The following is an 18,195-nucleotide window of genomic DNA, read 5'->3' on the forward strand; positions in this document are numbered from 1 at the left end:
TTATGGGTAATCCGGCCCTGCTCCTAATTTAGTATTTCAGTGGATATCCTTCAAGCACATATCCTTCAAAAGATCAAGTTTTAGATTACTCTTCCTTATGTTTCTCAAGAGTTCCTACTTTCTAGTGTTTTTGTTTTGATCGAGCACCTAATAATTATTAATTAGACTCCCCAAATTGGGGAGTCTAATTGAGATGCGTAACTGTATTGAACTATTGAAATAATGAGAGACCGGCCCATATTTGAGGACCTCATCTCTTCGTTCCCCTGCAGAGACAAAATGACCTATCCTACATCTGAGATGACCTTCTTTTGATGAGTCCTAATTTAGTTGGTATCCTTCAGAAGATGAAGTTTTGACCTTCAGGAGAAGACCTTCAGAAGTTCAAGCTTTGGATCACTCTTTCTTATTTTCTTATACGAGTATCACTTCCTACTTTCTAGTGCCCTTGTCTTGATTCAGCTTCTATATGTGTCAGCTGACATCGATTAACCCTAGTGTAACTCTGTAGAGTGTAGAATTGTAGATCCTGCTTTTGCCTTATTGCTTATTGTTTATCAATCGAAGGCTATTAAGGGCCATTGAATTGAGTGATTTTTTCCCCCTCAGCGCAACTGTAGTTCCTCCACTGGTGCTTCATATGCCTATAACCCCCCATAAGCATAGGTACTTTTACTCAGGCGATTCAAGTCATGTGCTTATTACCGAGATACCGCAAGATGACAATTATTGCCTTATGGTCAGTCAGCTAATTTTCGCACTCCTTATGGCCAATCAGTTGAATTTTGTGTAATCAGTTTTTTAGGTATACCCATTGAATTGAGTGATTTTTTCCCCTCAGCGCAACTGCAGTTCTTCCACTGGTGCTTCATATGCCTATAATCCCCATAAGCATAGGTACTTATACTCAGGCGATTCAAGTCATGTGCTTATTACCGAGTTACCGCAAGATGACAATCGGGAACATATCTTTATCAATTATACTTGATTAGAGATCGAGGTGTTTAAGAACCACATATTGGTTGATATTGGTTTCGAAGAACCTTATTGCCGAAGAGCCACTAATGACTTTAGATAATTAATAAATCAATCGAAATTATGAACACGTTATATCTTTATATGTTGTTGACGTTGTTGTAGGTATATTTGTGTGATGAGATTTGTTATATCTTTGCCATGCCACAAGTTTTGCCTGTGGTAACCTCGAACATACGCAGGCTGCGATATTGTAATCAATATGTCATCGAGTTCTTCGTATTAACGCTATTAACCATAGGTATGTTATTAAACATTACAATCATATATCAGCATATCACACTATTAACCATTCAGATCCTTTTTACTTTTTATTATTCCTAGCCTTTCCCGTGTTCAGACGGGGTCGGCGTTCTTCGTTAGTCTCTCAATCAGCCCTAGCTAGGGTGATTGCTTTGGGTTGACATTTAGTTTTGGCTGCAAAAATTTTACGAGTGGATGGAGTGGAGGCCCTTCGCCCTCAAGTTTTGCTATTTCTTTAGCAAAGGTTGCCGAATAAAAGAAGAAAAAAAAAAGGTTTACTAAATCGATTAGAAGTTGGTTTTGATCCCACGAATGCAACAATGATAACATGTCTTTGAGTTTAGAAAATTACCAATAGTGGAAATGTCAAAACTCCCAACTCAAGTAGGTATACAATATCGGCATGATCTGTTTCCATTTAAGCAAATGAAAACAGATCATCCCAATTGAGTGGAAACACACCATTAAATTTGAATCAATTTATTAGTGGAGATGACAAAACTCCCTCTTATATTTTACCCTACCTACCTACCAAAAGCTGCCATTATAAATAACTTTTAGTGGAGATGCCAAATTTACCTACCTGCTCCCGAACAAATGACTTTTTCGAGAGATTCTATTTGATTAAAAGCTATTACTATCTTACAAAGAGAAACCCAAGACTTACCAGAGAGGGAGACGGGTGTGACTTTTCTGCAAGTTTATCACAGTACCCAGAGGTATTTAATATATAATAGTTATCTAGATATTTCTTCTTTTTCTTTCCTTCTTTTTTAGTGGTAGGTAATTTCATAGAAACACGTACGCCACTGCATTCAGAGCCAAGAACCAGATCGTTGATACCCCGGAAATATTAGACTGAAATAGAACCAATCAATAACCAAGAATACATGAGAGTTACACTCGTATGGGTAGATTATTATGTATCTAATCTATTTATACCTATGTGGATTATGTGGTACTTATTCGAACGTACGTATCAAGGACGGATAGAGGGTTGGAGAGAAAGATACATGGACATTATAAGTTCTCATTTATGTATCTGGAGATTCAAGAGGTTTTGATAGAGGGAACTGTAAACTGTAACTGCTAAGGTCTTATCGTTCCGAAAGCGGAAAGACAGGATAGGAGAAAGCCGGATTTCCGGAAATACTTATCGGATTTTATCCTAACCGGATAAGTTTCGTTCTCCGAACGACTTGGTTTTTCCTGTCCTGTCTTTCTTCTCTCTTCGCTTTTGGGATGATAAGACCTTTATTTTTTGTTAGGTTTATATTAGACATCCTATGTATTAACATTATTCTTACCGTTTTTATTATTATTGGATACTAGGTATTTGGATACTAGGATACTAGGAATCTCATTTATGTATCTAGTTTTATATTAGCATCGACTGATGTGTGTCCTTGAAAGTCCAAGTTGGGGCCAGACGAAAGTGATTGTATATTAAATAAACTCACCGAATATCGTCTACATAAAGCCAATGAACCCACGGCATTTCTTTTGTCTAAGGACAATTTATTGCTGTAGAGAATTTATAGTAATGGGCTAATGGGGCTACATAACTGAAATACTGAATGAACTTTTGAAGGCAATACATAGTCGCATTAACCCATTAGTCGGAATAGTCGGTCATAAAGAAATGTATGTATTTTAGTCCTTTAGGCTTTAGCATTACAGTAGAATTAAATGAAAGTTGGACTTAAACCTTACTCGGGCCTCTTATGGGGTCCCTGAGAGTAATAAAATATATCAGAAAATTTACCCATCAAACACAAACTTCTTCTTCTTCTCCTCCTTCTTTTTCTTCTTTTTTTACCTCCCCCATTTTAACATTTTAAAAACTAACCCTTTTACTTCCCATGTTCCAGGTGTGGGTATTGACGACACGTTTGTCATGTTAGCTGCTTGGCGTCGGACCCCTATCACGATGAGTGTTCCAGAAAGGATGGGCCACATGATGGCAGAGGCTGCTGTCTCCATTACCATCACCTCGCTGACAGATATTGTCTCGTTCTCTATTGGGACTGCCAACCCATTCCCGTCCATACAGATCTTCTGCATGTACTCTGGTGAGTTGCCTTTTAGCTTTCTTTAACTATATGTTTTGTGAACGGCGGAACTCAACTAACTGAGTAAACTGTACAAGACTTGTCGTTCGGGAAAAAATCGTGTCGTGTGTAGTGAGAACAGTCTCATTTAAATTACTTTGTGGGAAAAAATCAGCTGAAACTCACGACATTGACAAGTGGGCTCTAAAGTTCGTTCAGAAAGAAAGCCCTTACGAGGTCTTTGATGGATAACATTTCTTCTGTTGACCGATCAGAGCTTCTTCTTTGTCTACTCCTTCTCCTCCTTTTCTCTCCTTCTTCTTCCTCCTCCTCCTCCCCCTTTTCTTCTTATTATTATTCTCCTTCTCCCCGTGAAGAGGCCATTTCCAATTTAACGTTGTCAATCAAATCGTTTTTACCTTTAACCAAGTTGCAGAATATGAAACGTTATAATTTTAACCTTTCACATCAACCTGTACCTATGCTATTAAGTGCATACATACCTTACCTACTTATCTCCATTTGTAAAGTGTTGAGAATAAAGTAGGTATTCTACATACATTTTATGGATATTAAAGTCACAAACTTACTTGTAATGTGTCTGGCGCGTGGTGGACCTCAGCCTCAGAAGAGATTCCGTACCATCCGACATACAAGGAGAGGGTGTTTTATCGACATCACTAAAAAGTGGGAATAGAACCTGCGACGTGAGATCTTCTTCAATTCAAACTAGTGGAGAAACCTTCCATATCTCAAATCCAATCACAAGTACGACATGCAACATTGTAACAAGTTCTTACTAAAAACCATTACCAAAACCAAATTTCAAGCAACATAAAAAAAAGTAGGTAGTTATAGGTAGTTAGTTACCTTTACCTTACCTATCTTCTTTACGAAAATCACAAAATTTAATACCGTACTTATCGAGTAAATTGGTAATTGGTAACTAGCAGGTATCGAAGTGAGAATGACCCAATACATTGGTGATATTGATGGTTATTATAATTATGATCTTGTTTCTTCAATTTGAAATAAATCCCTGGTCAAGGCCACCGGATACGAGCGTATGTAACTTAGTTAGGATCGTATGTAACTCTATATGTATGAATAGTTAGGAGGTCTTTGATGGATAACATTTCTTCTGTTGACCGATTAGAGCTTCTTCTTTGTCTACTCCTTCTCCTCCTTTTTTCTCTCCTTCTTCTTCCTCCTCCTCCTCCCCCTTTTCTTCTTATTATTCTCCTTCTCCTCTCCATGAAGAGGCCATTTCCAATTTAACGTTGTCAATCAAATCGTTTTTACCTTTAACCAAGTTGCAGAATATGAAACTTTTGATTTTAACCTTTCATATCAACCTGTACCTATGCTATAAGGTGCATACCTACATACCTTACCTACCTATCTCCATTTGTAATGTTAAAGTGGTCCTCCTCCTCCTCCCCCTTTTCTTCTTATTATTATTCTCCTTCTCCCCGTGAAGAGGCCATTTCCAATTTAACGTTGTCAATCAAATGGTTCTTACTTTTACCTTTAACCAAGTTGCAAAATATGAAACGTTATAATTTTAACCTTTCATATCAACCTGTACCTATGCTATTAAGTGCATACATACGACATACCTTACATACTTATCTCCATTTGTAATGTTAAAGTGTACTGCCCAATTATCTCTGTAATATGTGAGATCCATACACCTCACAGATTCTGGGTAAGTCCGGAGTACACATATGTCTTACAAATCCTCATTCATATGAAGGTAAAGTTTCGCAATCCTTGTTTTAAAGTTTCTGTTATCACGTGCAAGGCTATTCATTATCAGCAGAGCTATAACATGGTGAAGTGCTTTACTTTGGTATTCTCTCGGTTCCAATTGATTGATTTTTCGGTTTTGGTCTGGCATAATAAGATTTTCATAAACCAGTGGCGTGTGGTAGAAATATCTTAGACGTTTTTACTGGCTACTGGTTAGCCTCTCTGGACGAGAAGGTATTACACTTACATTACACTTACTTGAGCTTCAGTCCCGGGTTCAATTCCCGACAACGTAGGTATAGACTATAGAAGATTTCTCCTTCTCTTTCTGTTACATTATTATCTTCCTTGACTTTTAACTTCTAACTTTCATTCTTCTTCGTTCTCTCTCTCTCTCTCTCTCTCTTTCGTCCTTGTCCCTTTGTCCTAACTCCTTTTTTTCTCTTTCAATGACACCCAATTTAGGCATCACCTATACATGATATTAGGTCCCTAAAATTACTTACCTATTATCCTTCTTCATTGTTCTCCCTTTTTGGTCTCTTTTCTTTTCTATTCTTCTTCTTCTTCTTCTTCTTCTTCTTCTTCTTCTTTTTTTCTCTCCTTCCAATTACCTGTGCCAAAGATCACTTACCTCTGTCTACGTCACTGCCATTTAACGTGATAGGTTTTCAAGATGACTTCAGTTGGCAAGGCACACATTATTATTCGCTAATTTAATACAATGGATTGGCCACATATTCTGCCAGAATGAATGAGAGTGCATGCCGGAGTTTTTTTGAGGTCATTGAAGTATAACCGATTTATTAAGATGGTAGCGAGTAGCAAATATGGTATACCTATGATGACCTATCGATCAATATCATGGGGAGGTTGCATATCTTTATCATTATTGCATTATTGGTGATAATTGGCAAGCGCACATTCGGTTCGTTGCTTGCTGAATTCTAATTTTCTACATAGGTATTAGGTACCTACTTGCGATAGTTCTCCGTTACTCACATTAATGTGATAAAACGTGCTCCATTAATAAAATCGTAAGTATGGTACTTTTGTAAACTTCTGATTTTGTAAGGCTAGCCACTCGCTATCAGGTAGACCTGATAGGTACACCTGATCAGGTATACCTGACACCTGATGATCACACACACTATCAGGTATACCTGACACCTGATGATCACACACACTATCAGGTATACCTGACACCTGATGATCACACACACTATCAGGTATACCTGACACCTGATGATCACACACACTATCAGGTATACCTGACACCTGATGATCACACACACTATCAGGTATACCTGACACCTGATGATCACACACACTATCAGGTATACCTGACACCTGATGATCACACACACTATCAGGTATACCTGACACCTGATGATCACACACACTATCAGGTATACCTGACACCTGATGATCACACACACTATCAGGTATACCTGACACCTGATGATCACACACACTATCAGGTATACCTGACACCTGATGATCACACACACTATCAGGTATACCTGACACCTGATGATCACACACACTATCAGGTATACCTGACACCTGATGATCACACACACTATCAGGTATACCTGACACCTGATGATCACACACACTATCAGGTATACCTGACACCTGATGATCACACACACTATCAGGTATACCTGCGATGGTGGGATTCGAACCCGGGACCTTCTGCATGGCAAGCAAGCGCGTTACCACTGGACCAACCGTGCCCCCATAATTTAATTTTCTCACTTTATTGAAATCTCATTTTTCCTATTTGTTTGTCCTCAGGTCTGGCAGTATGTTTCATATTCGCGTGGCATTGCACGTTCTTCGCTGCATGTGTCGCCATTGCAGGTTACGCCGAGGAGAAAAACCTGCACGCCATCACTTGCAGAAAAGTCACACCTGTCTCCCTGTCTGGTAAGTCTTGTGTTTCTCTTTGTAAGATATAGTAATAGCTTTTAATCAAATAGAATCTCTCGAAAAAGTCATTTGTTCGGGAGCAGGTAAGTAGATTTGGCATCTCCACTAAAAGTTATTTATAATGGTAGCTTTTGGCTTTTGGTAGGTAGGTAGGGTAAAAAAAATATAAGAGGGAGTTTTGTCATCTCCACTAATAAATTGATTCAAATTTAATGGTGCGTTTCCACTCAATTGGGATGATCTGTTTTCATTTGCTTTGATGGAAACAGATCATGCCGATATTGTATACCTACTTGAGTTGGGAGTTTTGACATTTCCACTATTGATAATTTTCTAAACTCAAAGACATGTTATCATTGTTGTATACATACGTGGGATCAAAACCAACTTCTAATCGATTTAGTAAACCTTTTTTTTTTTTCTTCTTCTTTTATTCGGCAACCTTTGCTAAAGAAATAGCAAAACTTGAGGGCGAAGGGGTGATGACCTATCGATCAATATCATGGGGAGGTTGCATATCTTTATCATTATTGCATTATTGGTGATAATTGGCAAGCGCACATTCGGTAGACCTGATAGGTACACCTGATCAGGTATAACTGACACCTGATGATCACACACACTATCAGGTATACCTGACACCTGATGAGCACACACAGGTAAGGTCTACCTGATAGTGAGTGGCTGGCCTAACGCACGACAATTTTCCCGTCACTCACGCGTGCGATAAAACCTCCAACAATATCTAATGTCTCTTCCAATCCCTTCCCGCAGGTCACAAGTCCTGGCTGTACCGTCTGTTCTGCTCCGGTGGTATCAACCCCAAAGACCCGGACAACCCCGAAGACAACCCCGACAACGCCATCATGGTGTGGTTCCGAGACAACCTCGCCTGGTACATCAACCAGTGGCCCATCAAGTTGCTGGTCATTCTGGTGTTCTTCGCCTATTTGGGCGGAGCGCTGTACGGGACGACACAACTGCAGGAGGGACTCCAGCGGAGGAAGCTGTCCCGGAAAGATTCGTACTCGATTGAGTTTTACGAACGTGAGGACTTTTACTTCCGCGAGTTCCCGTACCGAATTCAGGTGAGTTACGAAATATAAAGACCAAGCAGGCGGCTTCTGACCAAACAAGCAGATGAACTCTGACCAAGCAAGCAGATGGCCTCTGTATAAAACATTCCGAGGGAAGAAATTCAAAGTAGTTAGATATGAAGAAATTGAATTCAAATTCTGATAAGTTAGGAAAGGGTGAATGTGAGGGGAAACCTTGGAAGAATAAAGGGAAATGGAGGGAGGATGAACAAGAGATTTTTAGTGAAGGCAAAAATAAGTTCACCAAAAGTAAGTACAGAGAAAACGTTAATTTCGGCACTCTTGGAGAGGGGATTTTCGACTTTACATGATCAACACATGGGAAATTCATAGAGAAAACAGAAAACTTTTAAAAATTGTTGTTTTTTGAGTCTTGAGGCAAAGGCTAGGAATTCCGTGATAACGAGAACTCGGTCTCTTTAAGCCTCTCTGGACGAGAAGGTATTACACTTACATTACACTTACTTGAGCTTCAGTCCCGGGTTCAATTCCCGACAACGTAGGTATAGATATAGACTATAGAAGATTTCTCCTTCTCTTTCTGTTACATTATTATCTTCCTTGACTTTTAACTTCTATCTTTCATTCTTCTTCGTTCTCTCTCTCTCTCTCTTTCGTCCTTGTCCCTTTGTCCTAACTCCTTTTTTTCTCTTTCAATGACACCCAATTTAGGCATCACCTAATATACATGATATTAGGTCCCTAAAATTACTTACCTATTATTCTTCTTCATTGTTCTCCCTTTTCGGTCTCTTTTCTTTTCTATTCTTCTTCTTCTTTTCTCTCCTTCCAATTACCTGTGTCAAAGATCACTTACTTCTCTCTACGTCACTGCCATTTAACGTGATAGGTTTTCAAGATGAGTCTTCAGTTGGCAAGGCACACATTATTATTCGCTAATTTAATACAATGGATTGGCCACATATTCTGTCAGAATGAATGAGTGCATGCCGGAGTTTTTTGAGGTCATTGAAGTATAACCGATTTATTAAGATGGTAGCGAGTAGCAAATATGGTATACCTGTAACAGTAGTAGAGAGTAGTATTATACCTGTGTATCATCCTATGCCAAACGCTACTCTAAGAATATACCAAGATAATGATACCTAACGTTGTTTATGTTTTCATTTTTCAAACCAATATTATGGTCATGATCTTTCGTGTAGTTGTGTAGTTCCATTATGTAAATTTACCCTGGGTCTTTTTTTTGTGTACTGCTAAGGTCTTATCTTGATTGATTGATTGATTAACAAATCAACGGGTAAAACCCATATCTTCCCGAAATCGAAGAGAGAAGGTAAACAGGATAGGAGGAAGCCAGCCGTTCCGAGAACGAACATCATCCGTTCAGGATAATATCCATCCCGGGCGGGAATCGAAACCGCGACCTAGCAGACTCTTATAAGGCAGACGCGATACCAACCAAGCTAACTAAGCTGTCACACTTCACTCTACTGAAATACATAATACATATATGTATCTATTTATTTACACGCTTAGCAGCAAGGCCATGTGTGAAATACATACATATAATTTTCTTATTTTTTTGTCTTTGGTTAGATCTAATTTTCCTTACTTGTTTGTCAACTGGGACGTCAACGTACAGAATCAAATAGAGAATCTCACCAAGACATTCGAAGCATCGAGCTTTATTTCGGCCCCTCTCTACACTGAGTCCTGGCTGCGATCCTTCGTGTCCTATGTGAGACGAAACCAGGACTTCCTTAACGTTACCATCGACACTCGGGAAGGATTCTTAAAGACACTCAATGACGTAAGGACAAAATTCAAGTTATTGATTACTCTTAGCCTCGTTGGTCGTAAAATTGTGTAGTTGTAACTCGTAAAGCTGTGTCCGCAGATATTCGATGGCCGTCGACTGTGTGTGGATACAGCTTAAGACTCGAGTTGCGAAATGACAAAAATGTATCTGGCTTGTAGAATGTAAGGTAAGAAAACGTACTGAATTGTCTACGGAAGTCTAAAGATAGCCCATAGGCATCTAGAACTCGACCTAGCAAAAGTAAGTTTGGATCAGCCCTTTGTCATTTGGCTGGATTGGTTGTAACTCTTTTCCAGCATACCTCATCGTACTAAAAAGTACTGTCTAAATTTACCTTTTCAACTTTTGTGTCCACTTCTTTTGCTTAACTCCATACACAAAAACCCCACTCTGAGGCTTAGGTGTAGAGGCAACTGCCCCAAAAGATAGGTTAACCTTATACGAATCACCTCTTTTCAGCTGTGGCTGTTCAAACCGAATCCGTTTTCCTTGGATATCAAATTCAACGACGACGGCACCAAAATCATCGCGTCTCGATTCATGATCCAAGCTGTCAACATAACGGACGGTAACATGGAGAAGGAAATGGTTAAAGAGCTGCGAAGGATTGCCCACGAGTCTTCACTCAATGTGAGCGTGTTCCATCCGTACTTTGTGTTCTTTGATCAGGTAAGTGAAGTATTGGATGGCTTAAGTGAACGCTTTCGTAGATATGTCTTTTGAGAAAGGAAACACGGAAGGATTGCACTCGGAGTTTCAGGGTAGTGAGTACTAGTGAGCATGTTAGATAATTGGATTTCAAACTTTCAAAGTAAATTTATTGAAAACAATTTTAAGATTTTGAAGCTCTTAGTATACATATTTCACGAGTATACTTACGGCATTACTCGATTGAACTACATCAAATAATCACTCCAATTTATTTTCCATGTTTCAGTTCGAGCTAGTGAGACCCACCACAATTCAAAGTATGTTGGGAGGCAGTGTCACTATGATGTTCATCAGTTTCATATTCATCCCCTGTTCTGCTCCGGTGGTATCAACCCCAAAGACCCGGACAACCCCGAAGACAACCCCGACAACGCCATCATGGTGTGGTTCCGAGACAATCTGGCCTGGTACATCAACCAGTGGCCCATCAAGTTGCTGGTGATTCTGGTGTTCTTCGCCTACTTGGGAGGAGCGCTGTACGGGACGACACAACTGCAGGAGGGACTTCAGCGGAGGAAGCTGTCCCGGAAAGATTCGTACTCGATCGAGTTCTACGAGCGCGAGGACTTTTACTTCCGCGAGTTCCCGTACCGAATTCAGGTGAGTTACGAAATGGAAAAACCAAGCAGATGGCCTTTGACCAAACAAGCAGATGAACTCTGATGAAGCCGACAGATGGCCTCTGTATAAAACCTTCCGAGGGAAGAAATTCAAAGTAGGTAGATATGAAGAAATGGAGTTCAAATTCAGATAAGTTAGGGAAAGGGTGAACGGGAGGAGAAATCTTTGAGGAAGAAAGGGAAATGGAGGATGAACAAGAGATTTTTAGTGAAGCCAGAAATAAGCACAGACAAAGCGTTCATTTTGGCACACCTGGGGATTTTCGGCGAGGGGATTTTCGTCTTTAAAAGATTAAAATAATGATCAACAACACAGAGGAAATGGGTTATACAACTCCCCTAACCATTATTTCCATAGAGGAAACCTTTGAAAATGGTTGATTATTGAGCCTTGAGACACACAGCAAGGGCTAGGAATTCCGTGATAACGAGAACTCGGTCTCTTTTTTTGAAAACAATTTTAAGATTTTGAAGCTCTTAGTATACATATTTCACGAGTATACTTACGGCATTACTCGATTGAACTACATCAAATAATCACTCCAATTTATTTTCCATGTTTCAGTTCGAGCTAGTGAGACCCACCACAATTCAAAGTATGTTGGGAGGCAGTGTCACCATGATGTTCATCAGTTTCATATTCATCCCTAACATCCTCTGCTCCATGTGGGTTGCCTTCTCCATTGCTTCCATCGGTACAGGTGTGTTGGGATACATGGCCCTCTGGAGTGTCAACTTGGACTCTATCTCCATGATCAATCTTATCATGTGCACTGGATTCTCTGTGGACTTCACCGCTCATATCTGCTACTCCTACATGTCCTCTAGCTCAGATGATCCCAAGGAGAGAGTACGAGAAGCACTTTATTCAGTAGGACTTCCCATCTTCCAAGGTGCTGTGAGTACTATCCTTGGAGTAAGCGCCTTGATTCTGGCAGACAGCTACATCTTCCTTGTCTTCTTCAAGATGATCTTCATGGTCATTTTGTTCGGTGCACTACATGGTATGTTCCTTCTTCCTGTGCTTCTGTCTATCTTCGGCCCAGGCTCCTGTACCAGACGCAAGAAGAGTATCTCTGACATTGAGAAGACCTTCCCCCACCCCTACTGTATCCCTCACCCCTCCCTCCACCCCATGACACATATGAACGGCAAGAGCCACTTTGGTGGTGTTCCCCTACATGGAATGGTACAAGCTTCACCCCGTATTGTTATGTCTACGTATGATGGTGACACGCGAGGGAAGTTCATTGTGGACTCCCCCACCCCTACTGTATCCCTCACCCCTCCCTCCACCCCATGACACATATGAACGGCAAGAGCCACTTTGGTGGTGTTCCCCTACACGGAATGGTACAAGCTTCACCCCGTATTGTTATGTCTACGTATGATGGTGACACGCGAGGGAAGTTCATTGTGGATAGTGTAGAGAATGATCAGGGTCTAGGCACATCAGAGGATTCCAGCGAGTCTTCCAGCTCAAGGTCGCAGAAACAGAGACAGAAGATGATGGAAGATGACGAGCGACAGAGACGGAAATACGTGGAGGGCTGGAGAAAGTCTTCCGTCCCTAATGTGAATGAGTACCCTAATAGGACATCATTCCATAACGCGGGTTATCTGAGTGACGATGAAGTGAGGCCATACCGGGGAGGCAAGACCTCTCAGTATCAGAATAATCACAACAGGTCACGTGAACCCCGTCAACATTATACGAGGAAGGATCATAGATACTAGATGCTCAATTTCAATATAAAGTCATTTGCGATTCAAAGCGGAATGATTTGCATATCCTCAGCAGAAGTGTGTACATACTGGAACTTTCATTTCATTGATAAGGTATAGGCCAAGTTCCTACTGAATGGTATAGCTTTGCCAAACGTGATACCTATTGATGTAGGTATGCTTGTTTAATCGAGACATGTTACATATTTCTTCGAGATCTTTTTGAATATTTATTTAAAAGTTGGCTTTACTTTTCTAAAGCCTTAATTCTAAAATTCCAGATAGCACAAACTCGTGACTGTCTTTCCCTCCTTTTATAGGTAGGGAGAACTTATCTCTAACATCTAACTTCATATCATTTAATACTCGTAAGAACGTTAAATTATTATACCTATCTAATAAGAAAATATTCAAATATTCTGATTGATTTAAATTTTTAATCCGTTATTTCAATCTATAGGTTTCAATTTCTCAAGATCAACTTTCATTGTAAATTTTAACGCCCAATCAGCCATTCAATCTTTTACAAGAAAAAACAAGCAAGATAAAAATTACAATAATTTTATTCTAGTCTCTCTTATCATGAAAAGATCAATAAATGTTGTTTTATTTGTAAATAATTTTGTTTCGTTGTAAATTTTCTATTTTAAGTCATTCATGATTATTCTTATGGTAGGTACGTTTTGTTAGAAAATGAATAACTTCAAGTACCTACTACAATTTTGTACATATTTTGATCCATGCTCACTTACTTTTTTATATCAAACTTGTTAGACAAATAATGAAGAAAGATCAATGACGTATTTGCAAGTTGTATCCAAGTCTATTTGAATGAAGAGAATTGTGGAATAGGGCCCAGTTCTATATTAAATTTTATCTATTGTCGTGGTTAGATTCTTGATGCCTTGTAAATGCACCACTTGTAGCATAAGTAATTAATATACATAGAGGTACAAAGTATAGATGAAGAAAGATCAATGACGTATTTGCAAGTTGTATCCAAGTCTATTTGAATGAAGAGAATTGTGGAATAGGGCCCAGTTCTATATTTCATCTATTGTCGTGGTTAGATTCTTGATGCCTTGTAAATGCACCACTTATAGCATAAGTAATAAATATACATAGAGGTACCTACAAAGTATAACCATGATCCATTATGTATAATTAGAATAATAAACGTAATAATGCCATCATACTTACATACATGTAAATAAGCTGACATACCTACATGTAATATCTAGTTTTATCTTCCCTTTCAAGCTAGGTAATAGAAAATAACAATCAAATTGTAACTAAAGTCCGAATTAATGAACCCCACTATGGCACTAACTGACATTAGCTAAACTAGCTTTGTTTTTCACAGCACAGCTACTTTGTTTTTCACAGACATTTACATTATCCTCTCTACTGTTACTTAGGACGAACACTCACGCTCTGATTGTCGGAGCACTAGTGGTCGGCAGGTAACTTTTTTTCGTTATTCTGTAGTGTCGTTCGTTTATTTGAACCTTAGCCAAAATAACGGACTTTTTTGTTCGTCTTTTACGTGTGTAATGATTTTGTAATTAGTGTTTTGTTATTTATTATTATCCATTAGTAGTTAATTTACCTCCATAATATGTACCTTATACCCTGTGGAATTCTGTGTTCAAAAGTCTGGAGAAATATCATCAGGTCCTCATGAAGAGACAGAAGCTCAATGAAGAACTAAGCTGTCTGAATTCAAGAAACAAACATTTGAGAACTTTGCTGCAAAGTTACATCAAACCTGATGCTGAACTCAAGTCAGAAAGCTTACCACCCATCCATGTGACTGACACTGTGAAGAAGACGAGCTTTTCGAAATATTTTGTGTAGAAGAACCTACCTTATGTTTTATTATTTAACCTGAACAATAAAACTTAAGGTACAACCTACCTACATACATAATTTATGTTGTACGCTATAGGTACTTACCTGTAAAACTATCGGTAAGAAAGTTCAGTTTGATTTTTTTTCCTCTTTTTTACCCATAATAAATAAACTACCTGGGTAGGTATCTATTTTTATAGAGTCTACACCTGCCACCTATCATCAATATTATTTATTGATCTAGACTTGAATTTGAATAGGTACATATTTTCTACCTACCTGAAGTATGAAGGAAGGCCTTCAATAGGAGTAGGTCCAAGGATGTTGTTTTGTGCTGAGCACATTGCATAGGTGAAAATAACCTAGGCACTTCTACAAAAGTTGAATTTCTCTAACCCGCGCCAGGGGAGTATTTCTCTCAATTTCCATTTCTTTTCTTTCTCGTGCATTTATATGAGTGAAAAGTGGAAAATGAAAATATTTATTAAAGACTTTTTCCAGATTTGCTATTAGGAAATGTGAAAGAAAATCTTTTCGAAATATTTTGTGTAGAAGAACCTACCTTATGTTTTATTATTTTACCTGAACAATAAAACTTAAGGTACAACCTACCTACATACATAAATTTATGTGGTACGCTATAGGTACTTACCTGTAAAACTATCGGTAAGAAGGTTCAGTTTGATTTTTTTTTCCTCTTTTTTACCCATAATAAATAAACTACCTGGGTAGGTATCTATTTTTATAGAGTCTACACCTACCACCTGTCATCAATATTATTTATTGATATAGACTTGAATTTGAATAGGTACATATTTTCTACCTACCTACCTACCTGAAGTATGAAGGAAGGCCTTCAATAGGAGTAGGTTCAAGGATGTTGTTTTGTGCTGAGCACATTGCATAGGTGAAAATAATCTAGGCACTTCTACAAAAGTTGAATTTCTCTAACCCGCGCCAGGGGAATTTTTCTCTCAATTTCCATTTTCTTTTCTTTCTCGTGCATTTATATGAGTGAAAAGTGGAATATGAAAATATTTATTAAAGACTTTTTCCAGATTTGCTATTAGGAAATGTGAAAGAAAATGTATTTAGGTCAACTTTTACAGGCTAGTAGGTTTTGCCTCTTAAGGGACTATACTGTAAAAAAATCACCTGAGCATGCGCGAACAATCAGCTGTTCACACGATCTTTTCTTTTGTTTTGTTGATGTTTCCATTTTTTTCCAGTTTCCAGTTTTGAGAATTTTGAGATTTTTTTTCCTGAACGTTCGTGGTTTTTGTGTGAGTGAATTATTATTAAATTTATTTTAACCAGTGTTCTGGATCAACATTTTACCAATTTTGAGAGAAGAAAATCATTGGATTTTAAAATTGCGACATGATGAACAACCGTCCCCATGTGCTATGAATTTTACAAGTTTTTCGTAGGGAGTGTAGAAATCAAGAATATCCAGGAAACATTTTTTGTAAAATAGATTCTTACCTTTTTACTCTATCTCAATTTTAAACTAAACTTTGAAAAATCCCATGTGCTATGAATTTTACAAGTTTTTCGTAGGGAGTGTAGAAATCAAGAATATCCAGGAAACATTTTTTGTAAAATAGATTCTTACCTCTTTACTCTATCTCAATTTTAAACTAAACTTTTTAACAGTTTAAATCTTTGTATTTGAGTGTTTGACATTCTACAAGCGACAACCATGGCCCAAGTGCCAACAAGTAGTGCTCTCCGAGCTTTGTCCATGGAGTACAAAAGTCTTCAGGAGGAACCCGTTGAAGGATTCAGAGTCAAATTGGTCAATGATGACAACCTATTCGAATGGGAAGTGGCAATTTTCGGACCCCCAGACACACTCTACCAGGGTGGCTATTTCAAGGTATGTGTGGTGTGGTACAAGTGTAGTCAGTAGTTATAGTACCTAGCTGTTTTGTTGGGCTGACAAAAATGACCCAAATCAGAAATTTTAAGGAAAAATGTTATTGCAACAAATATATCACCTAGCTATGAAGTTCAGTATGTTAGAATCATTTTGTGGGGTCTTCATACAGCTTGGAGCTCGGTACACTAATAAATGTAGCCAATATTTTGTGTACATACCTACTCTCAGGAAACCTTGATGGTAATTTGGTGTCTACATAGAGGTCCTTGGTAAGTTAAGCAGATACTCTGATAATGATGGAAGGTGACCACAATCTTGCTAATAAGTAAGTATGTGAAGTATGACTTACTTGACTGATCATAAATCAATTTTCAGGAAGGAAAAAAGCATAATAGGTATTATGTATTTTAAATGTCCATGTTCATCACTCTTTGGGACCTTGGTAATCAATTAATTTTGAATGTACTTATTGCATTTAAGTATGTACATCTTTGGCCTTCATTACTTTCTGGTGTATTGACCCAGCACCATGAGAAATGGATCTTTTATTTCTTTCCAAGATCATCCATCTGATGAGGGATATACAATTGAACGGGCATGTTACGATTCTCTTTTAGCTTTCCTTTAACTATCTGTTTTGTGAACGGTGGAACTCAACTAACTGAGTAAACTGTACAAGACTTGTCGTTCGGGAAAAATCGTGTGGTGTGTAGTGAGAACAGTCTCATTTAACGAGAGGTGGAATTGAATATACTACCTATGTCTTCACTTGACTTGGACTTGACATGGTGAAGTGCTTTACTCCGTCTAAGTCAAGTGGAGACAGTATATTCAATTCCACCTCTAGTTATAATGCTACTTGACAAAGTATCCAGTTTGGAAAATTTTGTTAGTCTCATTTAAATTACATTGTGGGAAAAAATCAGGTGAAACTCACGACATCGACAAGTGGGCTCTAAAGTTCGTTCAGAAAGAAAGTCCTTACGAGGTCTTTGATGGATAACATTTCTTCTGTTGACCGATTAGAGCTTCTTCTTTGTCTACTCCTTCTCCTCCTTTTTTCTCTCGGAAGACTCTGAGAACTGTGACGTAACGACTGGTTTGGTCCGGTTTAAGGTCCCCGGCTAAGACACATAGACACCAAAACCGATTACGCCATAAAGTTCGTTGATCCACGGCCTCCCTCTGGTCTATGATCATTTGATCAGCTGAGTAATCTGAGTATGAGAATAAAGTAGGTATTCTACATACATTTTATGGATATTAAAGTCACAAACTTACTTGTAATGTGTCTGGCGCGTGGTGGACCTCAGCCTCAGAAGAGATTCCGTACCATCCGACATACAAGGAGAGGGTGTTTTATCGACATCACTAAAAAGTGGGAATAGAACCTGCGACGTGAGATCTTCTTCAATGGAGGAGTTGCAATTGGAAAAATATTATTAATAAAAGGTCGATTCCTACGAAAAAGTTGTGAAAAATCCGAATCTGAGGTCAAAACTCCGGAAAA

At 38.6% G+C, this 18,195-nt stretch overlaps 2 protein-coding genes across 2 annotated transcripts in view; both read left to right on the forward strand.

The window, feature by feature from the left end:
• Nucleotides 1–1,176: 1,176 nt before the first annotated feature.
• On the forward strand, nucleotides 1,177–13,909 carry LOC103507045 (patched domain-containing protein 3-like). Its single transcript, XM_026821984.1, has 9 exons — nucleotides 1,177–1,197; nucleotides 3,017–3,350; nucleotides 6,882–7,013; nucleotides 7,791–8,108; nucleotides 9,280–9,283; nucleotides 9,674–9,887; nucleotides 10,356–10,565; nucleotides 11,793–12,358; nucleotides 12,604–13,909. Exons 1-9 carry the CDS (start codon nucleotides 1,177–1,179, stop codon nucleotides 12,962–12,964), a joined length of 2,160 nt encoding a protein of 719 aa, XP_026677785.1. The 3' UTR covers nucleotides 12,965–13,909.
• A 723-nt stretch (nucleotides 13,910–14,632) lies between these two features.
• Nucleotides 14,633–18,195, forward strand: part of LOC113466512 (patched domain-containing protein 1-like) — a 4,946-nt gene continuing 1,383 nt past the window's right edge. The window contains exons 1-2 of the mRNA XM_026821985.1: nucleotides 14,633–14,786; nucleotides 16,480–16,682. Of these exons, the coding sequence (XP_026677786.1) occupies nucleotides 14,633–14,786; nucleotides 16,480–16,682 (357 nt within the window). The remainder of the gene's footprint in view (nucleotides 14,787–16,479; nucleotides 16,683–18,195) is intronic.

The sequence above is a fragment of the Diaphorina citri genome, unplaced genomic scaffold, assembly GCF_000475195.1.
Source record: "Diaphorina citri unplaced genomic scaffold, Diaci psyllid genome assembly version 1.1 scaffold283, whole genome shotgun sequence".
In the NCBI taxonomy this organism is placed as follows: Eukaryota; Metazoa; Arthropoda; class Insecta; order Hemiptera; family Psyllidae; genus Diaphorina; species Diaphorina citri.

Excerpts from the sequence above, each read along its gene's own strand:
- LOC103507045 (XM_026821984.1), top strand. The coding sequence starts at position 1,177 with ATGCCACAAGTTTTGCCTGTG. Across the intron at positions 3,351-6,881 it reads GATCTTCTGCATGTACTCTG|GTCTGGCAGTATGTTTCATA; the intron begins GTGAGTTGCCTT and ends GTTTGTCCTCAG. Across the intron at positions 9,888-10,355 it reads TCTTAAAGACACTCAATGAC|CTGTGGCTGTTCAAACCGAA; the intron begins GTAAGGACAAAA and ends ACCTCTTTTCAG.